Source organism: Podarcis cretensis (assembly GCF_951804945.1).
Source record: "Podarcis cretensis genome assembly, chromosome: 7".
In the NCBI taxonomy this organism is placed as follows: Eukaryota; Metazoa; Chordata; class Lepidosauria; order Squamata; family Lacertidae; genus Podarcis; species Podarcis cretensis.
The window spans coordinates 4,919,630-4,935,512 of record NC_137176.1 but is presented as its reverse complement, the minus strand read 5'-3'; the positions used below and the strand labels follow the sequence as shown (position 1 = coordinate 4,935,512).

At 44.3% G+C, this 15,883-nt stretch overlaps 2 protein-coding genes across 2 annotated transcripts; one reads left to right on the top strand and one right to left on the bottom strand.

The window, feature by feature from the left end:
- The first annotated feature begins 652 nt into the window (after positions 1 to 652).
- On the top strand, positions 653 to 6,359 carry DND1 (DND microRNA-mediated repression inhibitor 1). The gene is made up of 5 exons (XM_079983639.1): positions 653 to 776; positions 2,489 to 2,618; positions 3,223 to 3,684; positions 4,347 to 4,757; positions 5,476 to 6,359. The coding sequence occupies exons 1-5, from the start codon at positions 762 to 764 to the stop codon at positions 5,490 to 5,492; spliced, it is 1,035 nt and encodes a 344-aa protein (XP_079839765.1). The 5' UTR covers positions 653 to 761; the 3' UTR covers positions 5,493 to 6,359.
- WDR55 (WD repeat domain 55) lies at positions 6,258 to 14,856 on the bottom strand. The gene is made up of 8 exons (XM_079983633.1): positions 14,794 to 14,856; positions 11,852 to 12,000; positions 11,101 to 11,201; positions 10,237 to 10,324; positions 8,862 to 9,041; positions 8,451 to 8,550; positions 7,800 to 7,969; positions 6,258 to 7,407 (listed from the first exon to the last, which is right to left on the bottom strand). Exons 1-8 carry the CDS (start codon positions 14,809 to 14,811, stop codon positions 7,086 to 7,088), a joined length of 1,128 nt encoding a protein of 375 aa, XP_079839759.1. The 5' UTR covers positions 14,812 to 14,856; the 3' UTR covers positions 6,258 to 7,085.
- Positions 14,857 to 15,883: the final 1,027 nt, after the last annotated feature.

The window sequence follows — 15,883 nt, the reverse complement described above, 5'->3', positions numbered from 1 at the left end:
GTTCTCCTTAATCCTTAAGGGTGAAGGTGTCTTTCACACATAGTGGATTGCATGCGGAATGAGTGCCTCCTTCAAAGGAGTTCTCTCTCTGGTCAGCACAACAATGGTGGCAGGCTGTGCCACAGGGAAGCGTGAGACACTGATGAATTTTTTCTCCCTAGAAAATAGTCACCTGTTGAATTTCTGTATTATATGGGAGGGGAGCAGTTGACGTTTCAGCCTTTGCCACCAACAACAAAAGAAACCCTCCCAATTTGCCGCGTTAGCAACATAAGGCTGTTCAATAAATAGCCCACCAGCAGCTCAGAATATTTTTTAAATGTGGTCCTGTGCGTCTTTATTACTGAAAAAACTCCCAAGGAGTTCAGCCTGCAAGTGGGCGCCGCTGCTCTCCTGGCGGCTAAACTTAGCGGGCCGCCGGCGCATTGCAAGGCGAGCTTATGGGCCCAGTCCGCTACTACTCGGCTGCGTCACGTGTGAATGGTCTGGGCTAGCTAATCAAAGGATTGCAAAGTGGTGGGAACGATCTCGGGGTCGAAACGAAGAGAACAGCGGGCTTCGCGCAGTTTGCAAGGGATCCCGCAGACCAGGAAGGACCCCCGCCCCGGGAGCGCGCGCACGGGGGGCGGGGGCGGGTTGTTAATCAACCAATCAGCAGAGGAAAGCGGGTGGGGGGAGCAACCCCCCGGGCTAGAAAAGGAGCGGCCGCCCCCGCCAGCGAGGAGGGTGTGGCTGGGAAGGCGTTGGCCGAGAAGGGCGCCATGGATGGCGCGCAGGTTGGTAGGCTGAAGCCTCTTAGCTTTTTCCAGTAGGAGGGAAGAGAAATGGGGCGGGGGGGGGGAGGTCTGAGCCGAATCTAGGTCTTGGTCGGGCGGGGAGCTCACCTGGCGCAAACCACGGACCTGCGGATGCTCTTCTTACCTGGGAGCGAATCTCGTGGCGCTTAAAGTCGGGCTGACTTTGGAGCGCCGCTGTCGCGACTTCCCTCCCTCGCAGTGGCGTAGCGTGGGTTGTCAGCACCCGGGGCAAGGCAAGTAATTTGCGCCCCCTAACCCGTGGATTTCCGCCCCCTAACCCTAGCCCCCAGATGTTGCGCCCGGTGCGGCCGGGCCCCCCTGCACCCCCCATGCTACGCCACTGCTCCCTCGCAATAACAGTTTCAAAGTTATGCGGGGGGAGTCTGCTGCGCGGCACGAGGTCCTCTCGCGCAAAGGGGCTCCCCAAAAATGCTCCGAAGGAGTTGGGAACAGGTTCTGAAATAAGGGGTGCGCAGTGTGTTTCGCGACTGACACGTGTCTTTGCGAGACCGCTCTTGGCCACGATTGATCCTGTTTCCACCCCCCCCCCCCCCAAAAAAAAAAAAAGGAAAAACACGATTAAGCTTTCGCTTCTTCCAAATCTGCTCACTTCTGCGCTCCGGGCTCGGAATCCGCCCGCGTGGAGGGACATTCCCTTCTTCAATGGCCGAAGCTGGCCGGGTTAGTTGCATTCCTTCCCCCCAAAGCGAAGCCCCGTTGCCGAAGTGCAAGCGGCTAGTGACTCCGAAGTACCTTGAATGTTCCCAGGGTGCTCCAGAAGCAACGCTCTACTTCTTGGGGCTGCTGAGCAAAAGCTTCGTCCTTCCTGGGCTGCTGCTTTTGGAAGGGCCTGAGCATGGGCCTCCCTCCCTTAGTGCCATCAGGGCAGCTGGATGGAGAAGATCCATTATGGAGAATATACGCTTGGGGGTGCCAAATTACGAAAGATGACCCAAGGCCCCCCCCCCTGATTTTTTTTTTTTAATATAATATTTATTCAAATTTTAAAGGTTACAAAAAGAAAAAGAAAAAAGAAAAGTAAAAAAGACAGAAAAAATACAATCAGTTAAAAAAATAGAACAAAAATAGAACAAATCGAACCTTTACATAGCTTTCTTTCCTTTACTTATTTCCTTGACCTCCTCACACCTCCCATTTTTGTATTCTAATTCAAATTATTGTTTCAGCAAATCCTTCCAACCTTGTTTTTATCTTAATAATTTGTCTTAATATACTATAATTTTACATTCTCTCTTTCACCAATTCGTTTTTACTTAATCCTTTATGTCCTTTCTGCCAAAACCACACAATTTTCTTTTTCCAACATCTTTCTAACAATCCTTAATTTTACAATATTTTTGAAGATAAACTTTAATTTTTTTCCAATCTTCTTCCACCGACTCTTCTCCTTGGTCCTGGATTCTGCCAGTCATCTCAGCCAGTTCCATGTATTCCATCACCTTCATCTGCCATTCTTTCCGGGTGGGTAGATCTTGTGTTTTCCAATACTTTGCAATAAGTATTCTTGCTGCTGTTGTGGCGTACATAAAAAAATTCTATCCTCCTTTCACACCAATTGGCCGACCATGCCCAAGAGAAAGGCCTCTGGTTTCTTCTGAAAGGTATATTTAAATACCTTTTTCATTTCATTATAGATCAGGGGCCCCCCTGATTCCATGTTGTGTTTGTAGATGTCTTCTCCTGCGTGGAGCGAGGAAGTAAACCAGGCTAAAAAAACTGCCCTTCTGGCTTGGGTGGAAGAGACTGGAATCAAACTGGTACAGATCAATGGCCAGAGGAAATACGGTGGCCCTCCTCCAGGTAAGTGGAAGATTATCCGCCTGGGTAACACAGATCTGTGACCCAAGGATCACTTTTAGAAATACTTGTATGTACTTCAGCTGTTTGGAGGAAGTTGAAAGGTTACCACCTTTCATTTGTCATTACTGGTTGCTGGAAATCTCTCAAGCTGTTGCTCCCCCAAAGTGGGTGAGGGGGGCCTGGATTTCCCTGCTAATGCCCAAGCCCACAGAAGTTCCATGAAGTCTTTCTATTTTACTTGCTTATTGTACAGAATTGTAATAAAAATTGCTAAAAACTAAAGGCCTGCATTCACGTACGCTACTGCCTGAAGTCTTTCCCTTTGCTGTAGAATCTTGTATGGGGATGAAGCTGGTATAAAAGACAAGACTGTTAGGACATGGAATGCTTTTATTTACTTTAAGACAGTCAAGCATTGTTTTCACCCTCCATCAACTCATGGAACCTTATGGAGAGACAATTTAATTTGATTCCTTTCTTGGAAATCTAAAATGACAACCATCAGCTGCTGTTTCTCTTTTCTGTACAACTACTGAGCTCTGTTTTCCTTGTATGGAACATTAGAAAAAAAGACAAGTCAATTATGCGTCTTCTTTTTCCGCAGGTTGGACTGGCAGTGTTCCACCACCTGGCTCTGAGATTTTCATAGGGAAGATTCCACAGGATATATACGAGGACAAACTAATTCCTCTTTTCCAGAGTGTTGGGAGGCTCTATGAATTTCGTCTCATGATGACGTTCAGCGGGCTCAACCGTGGCTTTGCCTATGCGAAATACGCAAACAGACGCAGCGCCCAGGATGCTATTGCCGTGCTCAACGCCTTTGAAATCCAGGCTGGCCACCCCATTTTGGTCTGCAGAAGTACCGACAAGTGCGAGCTCTCCATTGATGGTTTGTCTCTCTCTGTGAGAGAGGGACACCTTCTTCCAATGCTGCAGGAACTTACTGCCGGAGTCCTGAGCGTTTCCTTGCACCCAAGCCCTTTCAGAAGGGAGAGGCAGTTGGCAGAGGTGAAATACAGCTCCCACCAGGCTGCTGCAATCGCCAGGAAAGCGCTTGTGGAAGGTTTGTCTCATAAATATAGCAGCAAAGTCTCATGTACTATAGGCAATAGAGGCTGGGAGCATGGCGTGCAGCTGGCTCTTCATTGTATCCACCACTCAAGTACAGGGGCCAAACTCCACCCCCATCATTCAGCCCAGACACTGAGGTTCACTTCCGAGGGCCTTCTTGGCAGTGGCACCCTCCCTGTGGAATGCCCTCCCTTCAGATGTCAAGGAGATAAAGAACTTACACAACTTTTAGAAGACATCTGAAGGCATCCATATATCAGGAAGTTTTTAATGTTTGGCTTTTTTATTTAAAAAGTATATTTTTCTGGAAGCCACCCAGAGTGGCTGGGAGGGGTATAAATAATAAAATTATTATTATTAAGTGGCACTGGTCACCTAGTTACCTGTCAATTTCACCTTCGTGGAAATTTCAGTGACAATATTAACCACTATGAGAACTAACCTAGATGAGAACTTTGGAGCTATCACTAGTGCATACATACAAACTCAAATTATGCAAGCAATGCAATTCATATAAATATACATTTTTAAGCTGTCTCTTTCATATGTAGTCTACTTTTATTTTTTCCTGCGTTGCTGTAAATTGCAGGTGGAATACTGTGAGGAGAGGCCTATATTTGAATCAAATTTTAAATGGTTTCTTCTGTTCTGCAGGTAGTTTGTGCCTCTGTGGAGATGACATTGAAGTGGATTGGCTAAAACCAAATACAAAACAGGAACTCCACAGTGCCTCCGTTCAGGGCTTTCCAGAGATTCCACCATCCTATTTTCCCCACAGAGATGTCCCCTACAAAGCACCTTCTGGGCCTGTGCAACCCGCAGTGGGCAGTGTGCTGGACTACCTGAATTTGCAATGCAAGGAACGGCATCTGGGGCTCCCTGTATTTCTTACAAAATGTATGCAAAAGAATCATGAAGGATGGTTACAGTTCTGGTATCAAGTGGTGATACCTAAATATCCATCACCTTTCAGTGGGTTTATCTGGATCAAGCCAGAACGTTCTGGCTTGGAGGCCCATGAGAAGGCCAAGAATGCAGTGGCACTGCAGCTACTCAAAGCTCTGGGTAAGTGTCCTTGCACAACTTCATCTTGGAAGTAGTGCTTCGGATTTGCTGAAGGCAGCAAAGAGAGACTAGGGTGCCTTCAGGCCTCTCAAATGGCAAGGCAGGTGAAATCTTCAGCTCAGTCATGGGGCTTTTAACTGTTATAAAATTGACATAAGGAGGTAGAACCTACCTAAATTAGCAGCTCTTTAAGCAGTAAATCTTTTGTTGAAGAAGGATGCCTATTCTGTTCACCCGGCACAAAATGATAGTATATGAAACTTGCAACACTGAGAGATTGAAGCTAATGAATGGTGGTAGCATTGTATATAGAAGAGCAGAGGGCTGAGAGGGGTAAGTTAAAGCTGGAGGTAGAAAACTTTGGTTCACCTGCTTGAGGCTGCAACACAGTGCCTGTGGGTGCCCTAGATAACATTGGAACCTGGCCGGAGTTCCTCCACACTACAAATTCTTTCATCTTTCCAGGCTAGGCTGCCTGGAGAGAGAATGCTTCTGGGAATCTCTTCCTAAGAGACAGAGAGAACAATAACGATAGAGGGTGAGACAAGTGGAGGCCAGTGCCTGGCCTTTTCAGCTTCCAAGCACTTAAAAAATGAGTTTTCCTGCCTTGTATGTTTGCAGAATAGGTGCCTTCCTGGTTGTTCCTTGTTTTGAGTGTGTTGACTGCTTTTCTGTATGTTGGCAAGCCTAAAGCCTAACCTATTTCTCTTTCCAACAGGATGCCCAATGGTGTAAGAGAACAGTCTTCAAGTTCAGGAGAGGTCTGTGTGTCCTGTCCTTGCCCACTAAAACCAGACTGGATAAAATGCATGGGGAGAGAAAGTGTGCCTGACATCTTGGGGGGGTTTTTTGTTTTTTTGGCGGGAAGCATTGCTGCTTTTGGAGTCTTGTTAGATTTAAAAAGGTTGTCCATGCAGATCTCGGTACTAAATTGTTTTTGGTTAGTTATTTGAGTATCCTTTTCAGTTTGGGGAAATAATGCATGCGTATTTCTCGGCAGGCAATCTTAAGCTGGGGGCATATCTTGCATTTGCAACTTTATTTCTGCCCCTCAAGCATAACAAGTACTGTTTTAAATTATAGGAATGACTCCTGCACCTTTCAACACCAAGATTTAGAGCTGCTTATCTTCTTTGTTTACACATAGAAAACTTTATTCTTCTTTGTATTTATTTAAGAGTTTGGAGAGCTTTCTCACTTGTTTGTGACAGTTTGAATTGGTTTTGTAGCTTTAGGCGAGGGGCATTGGACAATTTTTCATGCACAAGGCTGGTATGTAACAAGTTCCTTTTGTGCTGCTCTACAATCCAGCCTTTTGCTTTAAGGAAGAAACCCACCTTTACTGATGTCTTCCTGAGGATTCAGGATGGTGTTCCCTGAATTCTTTCATGTGCCTCTTAATAGCAGAACACCAGGTGCCTTTTTAACACTAGAAAAAGTTCCTAGTGAATAACAAATGGCATGTATGAAGATTTTAGGGAAAGGGTCAGGCAGACTCCCTTAAAATTCTCTGACTTTTTAATGTTCATCAAAAATAGTGAATGAATATGTAACATTGGAAACCTAGGCACTTGAATATTAAAATTGTTTTGAAAGAAATAAGTGTTGCAATCTCCTTGTGTGAAGCATCTGATAAGATGATATTTAAGCTGGGTTTTGTTTATTTTATTTATTAAATTTGTATGCTGCCCTTCATAGTTCCGGTGGTGGTTCACAACATAAAATTACAATATAAAATCCATAAAATCCATAATAAAGACAGCAAACCAGTAATCCCCCTTCCCACAGCACATTAAAAAGGGCATTGGGGGGTCAATCAGCCAAAGGCCGACATTTTCTGTGGTGTCATGTTCTGTGTTTCAGAGAGTCATGTATTGAAGGTACAGGAGCCCTATCCCCTTTTTGTGTCTGGCCACCCTCCTTTGAAAGTAGCAGTTAAACCAGTACATACATACAAGACCAACAACTTTCCTCCTCACTAGTATTAATCCTGTTTTCTAGCCTTTTCATTCCATGAGATACTCCTCTTCCAACAGAAAGCACAGGCTTTGTGCTGGGTAACTTGAGATCTACACCTTCCCCTTTTGTAGCAGCCAGGCCATGCTTTTCTCATGACTTTGCTGTGGAAACACATATTTGTTTCACTGGATTGCAGGAGTACCCAGAAGACTGCAGTACGGATTTCATTAGGCTCCCACACCTTCGCCCAATATCCTGCTGTTTGTTCAGCCAAATCTCTGCAAAGACATTAGAGTTTCAAACAGTATTAGGTTATAAAGGTCCCTTCAGGGGGGGGAGAGCTGCTCACATCTGATCCGTGCACATATTTTAGTCACTATCCGTTTCTGTGCCACTGGAGTCTTCATCTTTTGGCTCTGCTGCCTCCTCTCTCAAGCCTGCAAAGAAATCCTCCCCGGTACCAAATGCCTTGAGACTCAAAGACTTCAGCTGCCCACTTTTCTTCTTTTTCTTTCTGTAATCGTCCACAATGACTGAGTTAAGCGAAGAGATGTCCCAGAACTTCACCTTCTGGTCATGGGCGCAGCTGGCCAGAAATGGGCCAGTGTGGCTTTTGGCTAGCTGCTCAATAGGCTCCCCAATATGTTGCCCAACACTGCCAATCACCCGATTGGGCAAGATGTTCACGGCCCTAAAACAACAAGAAAAGGCCTGATTAAGAAAAAAGCCAGCTCCTCCAGAACAGCTCCTGAAATTCATTCTACCTGCACTTTAAGATGCTCCGGTGAAGGTTGGGAAAGGAATCTTTCTAGGGCTCTAAATTCCTTTTAAAGGTTTAATTGCTTTATGGAATATAATTCATGCAAAACAATGAGACACTACCATAACAGACTCTATACAAAGCTATATAAACAAACCACAATCGGGGCAAGAATGAAGCTTGAAAGGGGGGGAATGCAAATCTTAATCCTCTAGAGATGTGCACTGTTATTATTTATTAAATTTGTATATTGCCCTATACCTGCAGGTTTCAGGATAAGCCTGTGCTTCCCAGGTTGACAAAACAACCCAGTGCCCTCTCACCTGATGACTCCGTCAGTGCAGCCTGTGCACACAATGCTCTCTGTTACTGGAACCATGCAGTCAATGGACTCCGCCTTCAGTGCAAACCGATCACTAGTAGCACCAAAACCATCCCAGTTGAAGAGGTAAATGGTTCCCTCGCTGGAGCCACAGGCCACTTTCTTTCCTCTCTGAGCAGCAAACAAGAAATAAATACTGTTTAACCCTAAAAAAGCACTGTCATGATTCCCCTCACCCAGTGCTATTTTCCTAGAAAAAGGGGGGCTGGAACTCACCATGGACACCTCCCTAGTTATCTTAGAATGGCAATGGTGCCCACCTGAGAGGTGCTGGAACTGAGTTCCACCTGAAAAAAGCCCTGCCCCTCACCATCAACTAAGAACCATAAGATATACCCATCCAAAGACCTTTTTCTGTCTAATAATAATAATTTATTATTTATACCCCAGCCACTCTGGGCGGCTTCCAACAAAGTATTAAAATACAGTAGTCTGTTAAACATTAAAGCAAATGGCAATGAAATAGGAATATTATGCTGCCCATCAATGCATACATTTTGGGGCAAGAACATGTTTTTAAGTCCCTGCTCCCAGAAATGTTCAGCTTATCAGTCCCTATCAGTTCTGCAGCAGCTGCTCCTCAGGGGATGACCTTCATCAGGGCGATGGCTGAGAGGTCTCCATTCTGAGGCTCTGAGAGCAGCTCAAAGCGCCTTCTCCTGATGTTGAAGACTCCCATAGTTCCGTCTCCGCTGCAAGAAACAGAATGGAACACAGTGATCATTTACTTATCAGGAGCATCCAAGGCAGCAGAATCAGTTGTGGCTCCAGGTGTTTCCATTAGTTTGGTGTTCTGCCCCCCAGAAGCATCTGTACACTTCAGGATATCAATAGGTATCAATTTCAATGGCCCTTGGAAAAGAATTGTGTGGGAGGGAGGGAGGGAGGGAGACTCTTAACAGCTCTTGGCCTCCCACTGCAGCCAAAGCGCCTCCACCACCACCAAGGGAGAATAAACTAAGCCCACTAATCCCTTTGTTTAAACTGGAGAATGCAGGAATACCTGGTGGTGAGCAGCAGTTTCTTGTTCCCATCGACGGCCATGTCACTGATATACTCCTCGTGCTGCTTCATATCCATAATGGAGGTGCCTTTGCGCAGATCCCACACTTTCAATTCCCCACGGTCATCTCCTGTGGCAAACAAGTGCTCATCTATCACCAGCAGACTGTTCAGAGCAGAACTGTGGAAATTCCAGAGTTGTAGCAGCAGATTCCACGCTACAGATAGCCACTATATTACATAAGTGCCTTATTCCCTCTCAGAGTTGTTGCCCTTTGCAAGGTCTCAACAGCCCCACAGAGGGACCATGAAGAAGGCAAGCAAACTTGAACTGCGCTAAAGGGCAGAATGAGGGGTGTGATAGAGAGGCTCTTCTGATGCTATGAACAAAGAGAAGTCTTTCCCCATACACTCCTATTATGGGAGCCACACGAGCAAGAGAAAATTCATTTCCCCTCCCTAAAAGATGTCAAGACTTACTTCATCTGCACTTGGGCCCTAATCATGGGTTGTAGTCAACCCTGATGAGGACCCAACTGCAGATGAAAATAGTGAACCTGTCAGTCATGTCCATTAACTTCAAGGGGTCAACGCTCTCCAACTTCCAGCTCCCAGTATTCCCTCCTCACCCTGAATGAAGTGTACAAGGGAATAACAATAGAGGTACAGGCAGGGTTTAAAGCAAGGGTGGGCAACCTGGCCCAGGGCCAAAAGGCAGCCCTTAAGGCTTCTTGGTTTGGCCCTCAAAACTCTCCCCAGGTCACACCATCTCTGGCCCTGCTTTGCCCCCCAAGTGGTGGTGAAAAGTTATAGTGTGTATATACTATATATAATGTGTACTATATATATATACTCTCTCTCTCTCTCTCTCTATATATATATATATATATATAGAGAGAGAGAGAGAGAGAGAGAGAGAGAGAACCACACACACACATGCACACACACGGAATTTAAGCTGTGTAGGGCTTTATAGGTCACAACCACCCAGCAAATGACATGCCATGAAGGCCACAGGGTGGTTGCTGATGCCAAGAGGCTGGCTGCTTGCAATGATGCAGGTGTAGCAACCCTTTGCAAGCATCCATAGGACTGGACTGCAAGGAAGGTTTGCGGATTTCCTGCTGGCTACTGTAAGTACCGTCTTGATGGAAGAACTAGGAAGTGAGACCAAGATTCAAATCCCCATTAGGGCTTGAAACTCTGTGGGTGACCTAAGGCCAGTCATGTCCTCCCAGCCTAATCTGTCTCCAAGGGTTGCTGTGGGGATTAAATGAGAAGGGGGAGAACCAGGCACACCACCTTGAGCTCCATGGAGGAACAGGAGTAAGCGCACTCCTATAAAAGCAAACAACCAAGGAGTCCCCAATGCTTACTTGTGAGCCTTGGAGAACCTGGTCACGAGACGACCTTCCTCCACACTTAGAATATGAATGGATTTATCTTTGGACACCGTAAAGAGCTCTAGAAAATGGAGATGAACACACAGATCACTGGATATACTCAGCAATTTAAAGGGAATATTTGCTGACTCCCTTCTAAAACAGAATAGCCAGAACTTCACATCGAAATCCATGAGCAGCGACACCACAGAGTATAAAAGCAATCCTGTTTATTTCATTAGACTTTCCAGAAATATTCAAAGGACATTGTCCCAGCATTATTCAGAAGTTTATTGAAGATAAATATTAATCTGCAAATAGTGACATACAGATAATTCTTCAATAATCTGTTAACATATACATTCAGTGCTTTTTTGTGGGGGGACGCAGGGGTATGCATATCCCTAAACATTTTGTGAATCGAAGATTGGCCTCATTGAGGGTTAGTATTTCTATATGAGTAGGAAAATGAGAGTACCCCTAAACATTTTTTTTAGAAAAAAAGCACTGTATGTAATGTTCTCCAGCATGAAATTGCATTGCCTGTTATTGTGATCAACGGCCAACATACTTGCTTGCTATTTTGGGATCAACATAAATATCTAGTAAATTGTCACGCCATAATGCATTTTTAAAAAGTTTACTCTAAGCTTTTTCTCCAACTGGGATTCAAACAGACTTATACAGGTTTACTCAGAAATCCCATTCTGTTCAAGGGGGCTTAATCCTACAAAGGTGTGCATGGGATTGCAGCCTTAACACCCCTTCTGATAAGCAGAAGAAGCTCATTGTTCTAGTGAAGGCACTGCATAATTAGGAACCATGAAACAAATGAGACCCAAAGAGGGAAGTACTCACTTTGTCCATCATGGGAAAAGGAGACTTCCCGGCAGGATTTTAAATGATGTCCTGAAGACCAAAGCTCCTTGTTCCCACCTTCCAAACAGGAATATGAATATCTGAAATATTGAAATAGGTGGAGGGATAATCAAACAACCTGTTGAAAGCAACTGGAAAAATTATACTTAAAGATGAAATTTGTACTAGAGGAAGATTGGCAGAAGAGTTGAAAGGGAATTTCAGTCTAATATATGGTAGACAACAAAAATTTATAACTTATTTTTTTTAAAAAAAGGGAAGGGCAAGTTAGATATCTGTAGGATTGTGTCTTGAAACTCCCCAGTTCTGCAGCCATGAAAGCTGTTGCCTTCATGCCCTGCTTATGAGCCCTCAAACTGACCCCTTGATATGAACAGATGAAGGAACCAAAAACTTGCAAGTGGAATATTCTTAATATTTGCAAAGTTTTCTTGGCATTCCTTCATTTGGCTGCAGAACGTATTTTTCGGCCAGCAACTGGGGTGATGGGTAGAAAAAGGCTCTAGAACAGCTCCATCACCAAGCTCTCTTACGCAGGAGATTCTCATTCATCAGATAACTAGGTCATGATAGGTTTTCCCTATAGTGCAAACCGACAATGTAAGTCCTCTGTCTTGCTGGACTACTGATATGGGAAGGGGGAGCACTCTTTGGGTTTCATTCTTACATCACCCCCTAAGGGCTCACCCAGTTACGCCATCAGTACTTTTCTCAGAGAAGCTATACTCACAAATAGACATCACCATCCACGTCTCCAGCAGCTAGGACATCCCGACAAGGGTGGAAAGCAATGGTGTTTGCTGCTGCCTCAAGGGAAATGTCTTCAGGAGTGTCTCGAGGTCTAGGCTCAGGTTCTGTTTCCTCCTCACTTGAATATGCCTTGGTGGGGAATAAAAGGGAAGAATCAGAACTCCGCAGAGGCCCTACAACCCTCAATTTTCAGAGGTCACCATCATAGGCACTATGTTATATATTGGTCGATCTATTCAGAACTGGTTTAGACATGCCTGGTGTTCACCAACCACTGATGGGTCTTGATTTACCAACATAGAGCTTTCTGATTTTTTTGTTTGTTTGTGCAATTCCAAAATATATAATAGGCAAACACCTTTATTAGGTCAACCAAAATTGCTATACTATGGATTATGGAATTTTTATAATGGGCCAAAACAACTACCTTTGCTTTGTGCTTTCCTTTGGAGTCAGGCTAGAGTTGTTCAGTCCATGCCACTCATGAATTATACAGCAATAGCTGATTGCCATACATGTCTGAATCAGCACAGCCACCTAATAAGAACGTAAGGACATAGGAAAAGTCCTACTGGATCAGTCCAAACACCTGTCTAGGCCTGTTTTTAGAGTGGCCAACTAGATCCCTACAGGACGCATTCAAGCAGGACCTGAGCACAACTGCACCCTCCTTCCTCACAGTTTTCAGCAACGGGTATTTAGAGACTTCCTTATCCAAATTTCCAACCACCCCCTTACCTGTTTCCTGCATATAATGTATTCAAATATTTTTGTTGTTGATGATTTTTATTTTCAGCAACATGCTCCTTCAATTATTTTTCTAAAAATCCCTTATTGTCTGCTTGCATTTTCTTTGGCTAAAGTTCCTTTTTTCTTCTCCTCAAGCAGAGGATTTCCGTTTCCTGAAGGAAAACAGCTTTCTCTACTCTGCTCTTTAACTGCACTGGCAGTACCTTTCCTGATCTGTGGCATACATTCATGAACCTTGTTATCCATTCACTAACGGAAACATCCCAGGCTCCTGCTCTAGTTTAGATCAAGGTCACACAAAATGCTGAATGCCACAGCCACAGTATTAAATGGGGTCTCGAATCCAAATATCCAGAGATGGGGCATTTGGACAAGTAACACTAACGTCACTGGCTTGACCCTGCCAAGCATTTTTTAAAGCCAGATTTCTCTTGTGCACCACATTCTCATCTGACCAGCTGATGCCGACCTCTCCTCTGCAATGCCTCTCACATTAAGCTGGTGAGTCATCTCATTGCATAGTTAGCAAAGCTGACTATGGGAAGCATCACAGAACCTAACACTCTTGCCCCCAGTTCTGCTCCTGCAGTGCTGAAACGTTGTAATTGGTGTATGTGTGTATTCTGCATTCCGCGAGGCGGGAAGGGAGGGGGCGGTATGGGATACGTACTGTCCTGTATTGATATGCTGTCCGACACCTTAAAAAAAGGGGGGGGTTACCAGCTAGGGGGCAAAAACCCTCTCTCTTTTAAATTACAAACTTTTATTGAACACTTTTAATACAATTACCTAGCATGAAGTGTTGTCTCTTCCAAGACAAATATTTACGGGACCGCCTCTCCTGGTCTGCCCCGCAGAGGACCTTAAGGTCCATGAATAACCATAGTTTAGAGGTCCCGGGCCCTAAGGAAGTCAGACTATCCTCCACCAGGGCCAGGGCCTTTTCAGTGATGGCTCTGACCTAGTGGAATGCTCTGTCCCATGAGACCAGGGCCCTGCAGGATTTAACCTCCTTCCATCAGCCCTGTAAGACAGAGCTATTCTGCCTGGCCTTTAATTTGAATTCAGCTTGATCTTTTATTTCCCTTCTCTTCTCTTCCCTCCCCCTCCCCTTTTATGAAGATTACCTGCTCTGAGACCCCACAGCTAATTCTCCCCTGACCTCCTCGCTGGCCCAAGTAGGACTAATTCAGCCAGCTAGCCCTGGTGACTAATGCTTATAAACTGATTTCTGAACTTTGAATTTTATTGTTATTCATGTTTTTATACTGTGTTTTATGTTGCTTTTACAATTGTTTCAAATTTGTTGTTAGCCACCCTGAGCCTGGTTTTTTGAACCAGGAAGGGCGGGGTATAAATAAAATATGATGATGTTGATGTAAGTCTCGCATGCTGCAATCCACATGGCACCAAAAGAGACTCAGGGAGCCTTTTACATTGCAGATTCAGCCCACGCCACCAAGGTGTGCGACTTCCCTTTAAAATACCAACATTGAAAGATTGGCAAAATATTTTTTTTGAAATGATTGAATTAGCAGAAATGACAGCAACAATTAGAGTGCAATCTAATCAAAATCTCAAACAGGAATGGAAATGTGTAGAAGAATACATGACCAAAAGATGCCCCAACAAAGTTAAGCTAAGCTAAGCAGATATATAAGATTGAATGTTTAATTATTAAGATACAAAATTACCATCTCAACAATAAAGTCACAAAATAATAACAAGGAAGTCACCCACGGGTGGAGGGAAGACACAGGGCAAGAATTAAGAAATGGATAAATGTTGGTACATAATGAAATGTGAAAATGTGAATTTACGAATATAACGTATATGTATCGATATGTAAAGATTTCATATATGTATTGCAACATTAATAATAAATAAATTACCGGTAAGTGCAAAAATAAATCAATAAAGCGGCGGCTGGAGAGGCCGCGGAGGCAACCCGGCCTTTCTCCGACTATCTCCCTCTTTGGGGGCGCATTTCTCCAGCAGCACGCGAGGCTCGCGGAGCCTCTTCTGGGACCGGGAAAAGGCAGCCGCCGCTCGGGGAAGCCTCCGCAGGGCGGGCAGCCACCCCTGGCCTCCGGTGGGCACCGGGGTCTTCTTCTGGCCAAGGCGGAGGGGTCTCCGCTTAGTTGCCCGGAGGCGCTCAGGATCGGCACTCACCTGCTCGGGCGCAGCCATTTTTACGCGCGCGCGTCTTGCTCCGGCCGATGCGCCCGGAAATGCTGGCGCGGCGGAGAGGAAGGCGCGGAGGAGGGATTTCCCTCCCGGCCTCGCAGATCCGATTAGAGGAGGAGAGTTCAACGCGGCAATTTGATTCCTTGTTTAATGCCAGTTTTGTTGGGAAGGTTGGTAGCCGGATTCGTGAAAAGTGGGTTTTGACTTCTTATTGTGCGATCTGTCCATAAGAAATCTTGTTTTTCCGCAGTTACTGCGTTTACTGACTGATGTTGATTGGATTGATTTATTTTTAATAATATTTATTAAGTTTTGTTTAAACAATAAAAAACATACAAAATAACATATTTTCCAATATCCACATTTCCTTCTCATCCTTGGACTTCCTCACAACTCTTGTTCCTGCATTCTAAACTCATAGATTTTAGTAGCAAATTATTGACTTGATTCCATTCATATACTTATAATATAATTTTCCAATATTAAATCTCAAATTTTGAAATTTAAAATCACTCTTTTAGGGACTTGATTATAAGATACCATTTATCCAAAATTTGTTTTTTCTTCCAATTACATTTAAATTTATATTCTTTATAACTAATTTGTTGAAGCCATGCTATTACTAATCTTACATCTTTCTTAACATTCATACAGTTTACAATGTTTTTGTAAATAGTCCTTAAATTTCTTCCAGTCCTCCTCCACCAGTTCTTCTCCCAGGTCTCGGATTCTGCCAGTCATTTCTGATTGGATGTTGATTGGATTTAATTTATGGTCATATAATTATAGAATTTAATTTAATTTAATTTAATTTATGGTCATATAATTATAGAATTGGAAGGGATTCCCCAGGTTCCAACCCCTGGCAATGCAGGAATCTCAGCTAAAGCATCCATGACAGATGGCCATCTAACCTCTGCTTAAAAACCTCCAAGGAATTTAATTTGCTCAGAAATTATAAATAGTAGTAAAGAAACTATTGTGTGTTGCCCAAATAATGCTCTTTCTGACCCAGTTGTGTGAAAGATTCTGGTTGCTGGTGGTGGAAGGCAATGTGTAAATGCTATGAAGTGAT

Bases quoted from the DNA above. Each gene is read 5' to 3' on its own strand.
- DND1 (XM_079983639.1), top strand. The intron at 2,619-3,222 runs GTAAGTGGAAGA...CTTTTTCCGCAG, and splicing joins ATACGGTGGCCCTCCTCCAG to GTTGGACTGGCAGTGTTCCA. The intron at 3,685-4,346 runs GTTTGTCTCATA...TCTGTTCTGCAG, and splicing joins CAGGAAAGCGCTTGTGGAAG to GTAGTTTGTGCCTCTGTGGA.
- WDR55 (XM_079983633.1), bottom strand. The intron at 11,202-11,851 runs GTGAGTATAGCT...TCAATATTTCAG, and splicing joins GTGGATGGTGATGTCTATTT to ATATTCATATTCCTGTTTGG. The intron at 7,408-7,799 runs GTGAGAGGGCAC...TTGTTGTTTTAG, and splicing joins TGCACTGACGGAGTCATCAG to GGCCGTGAACATCTTGCCCA.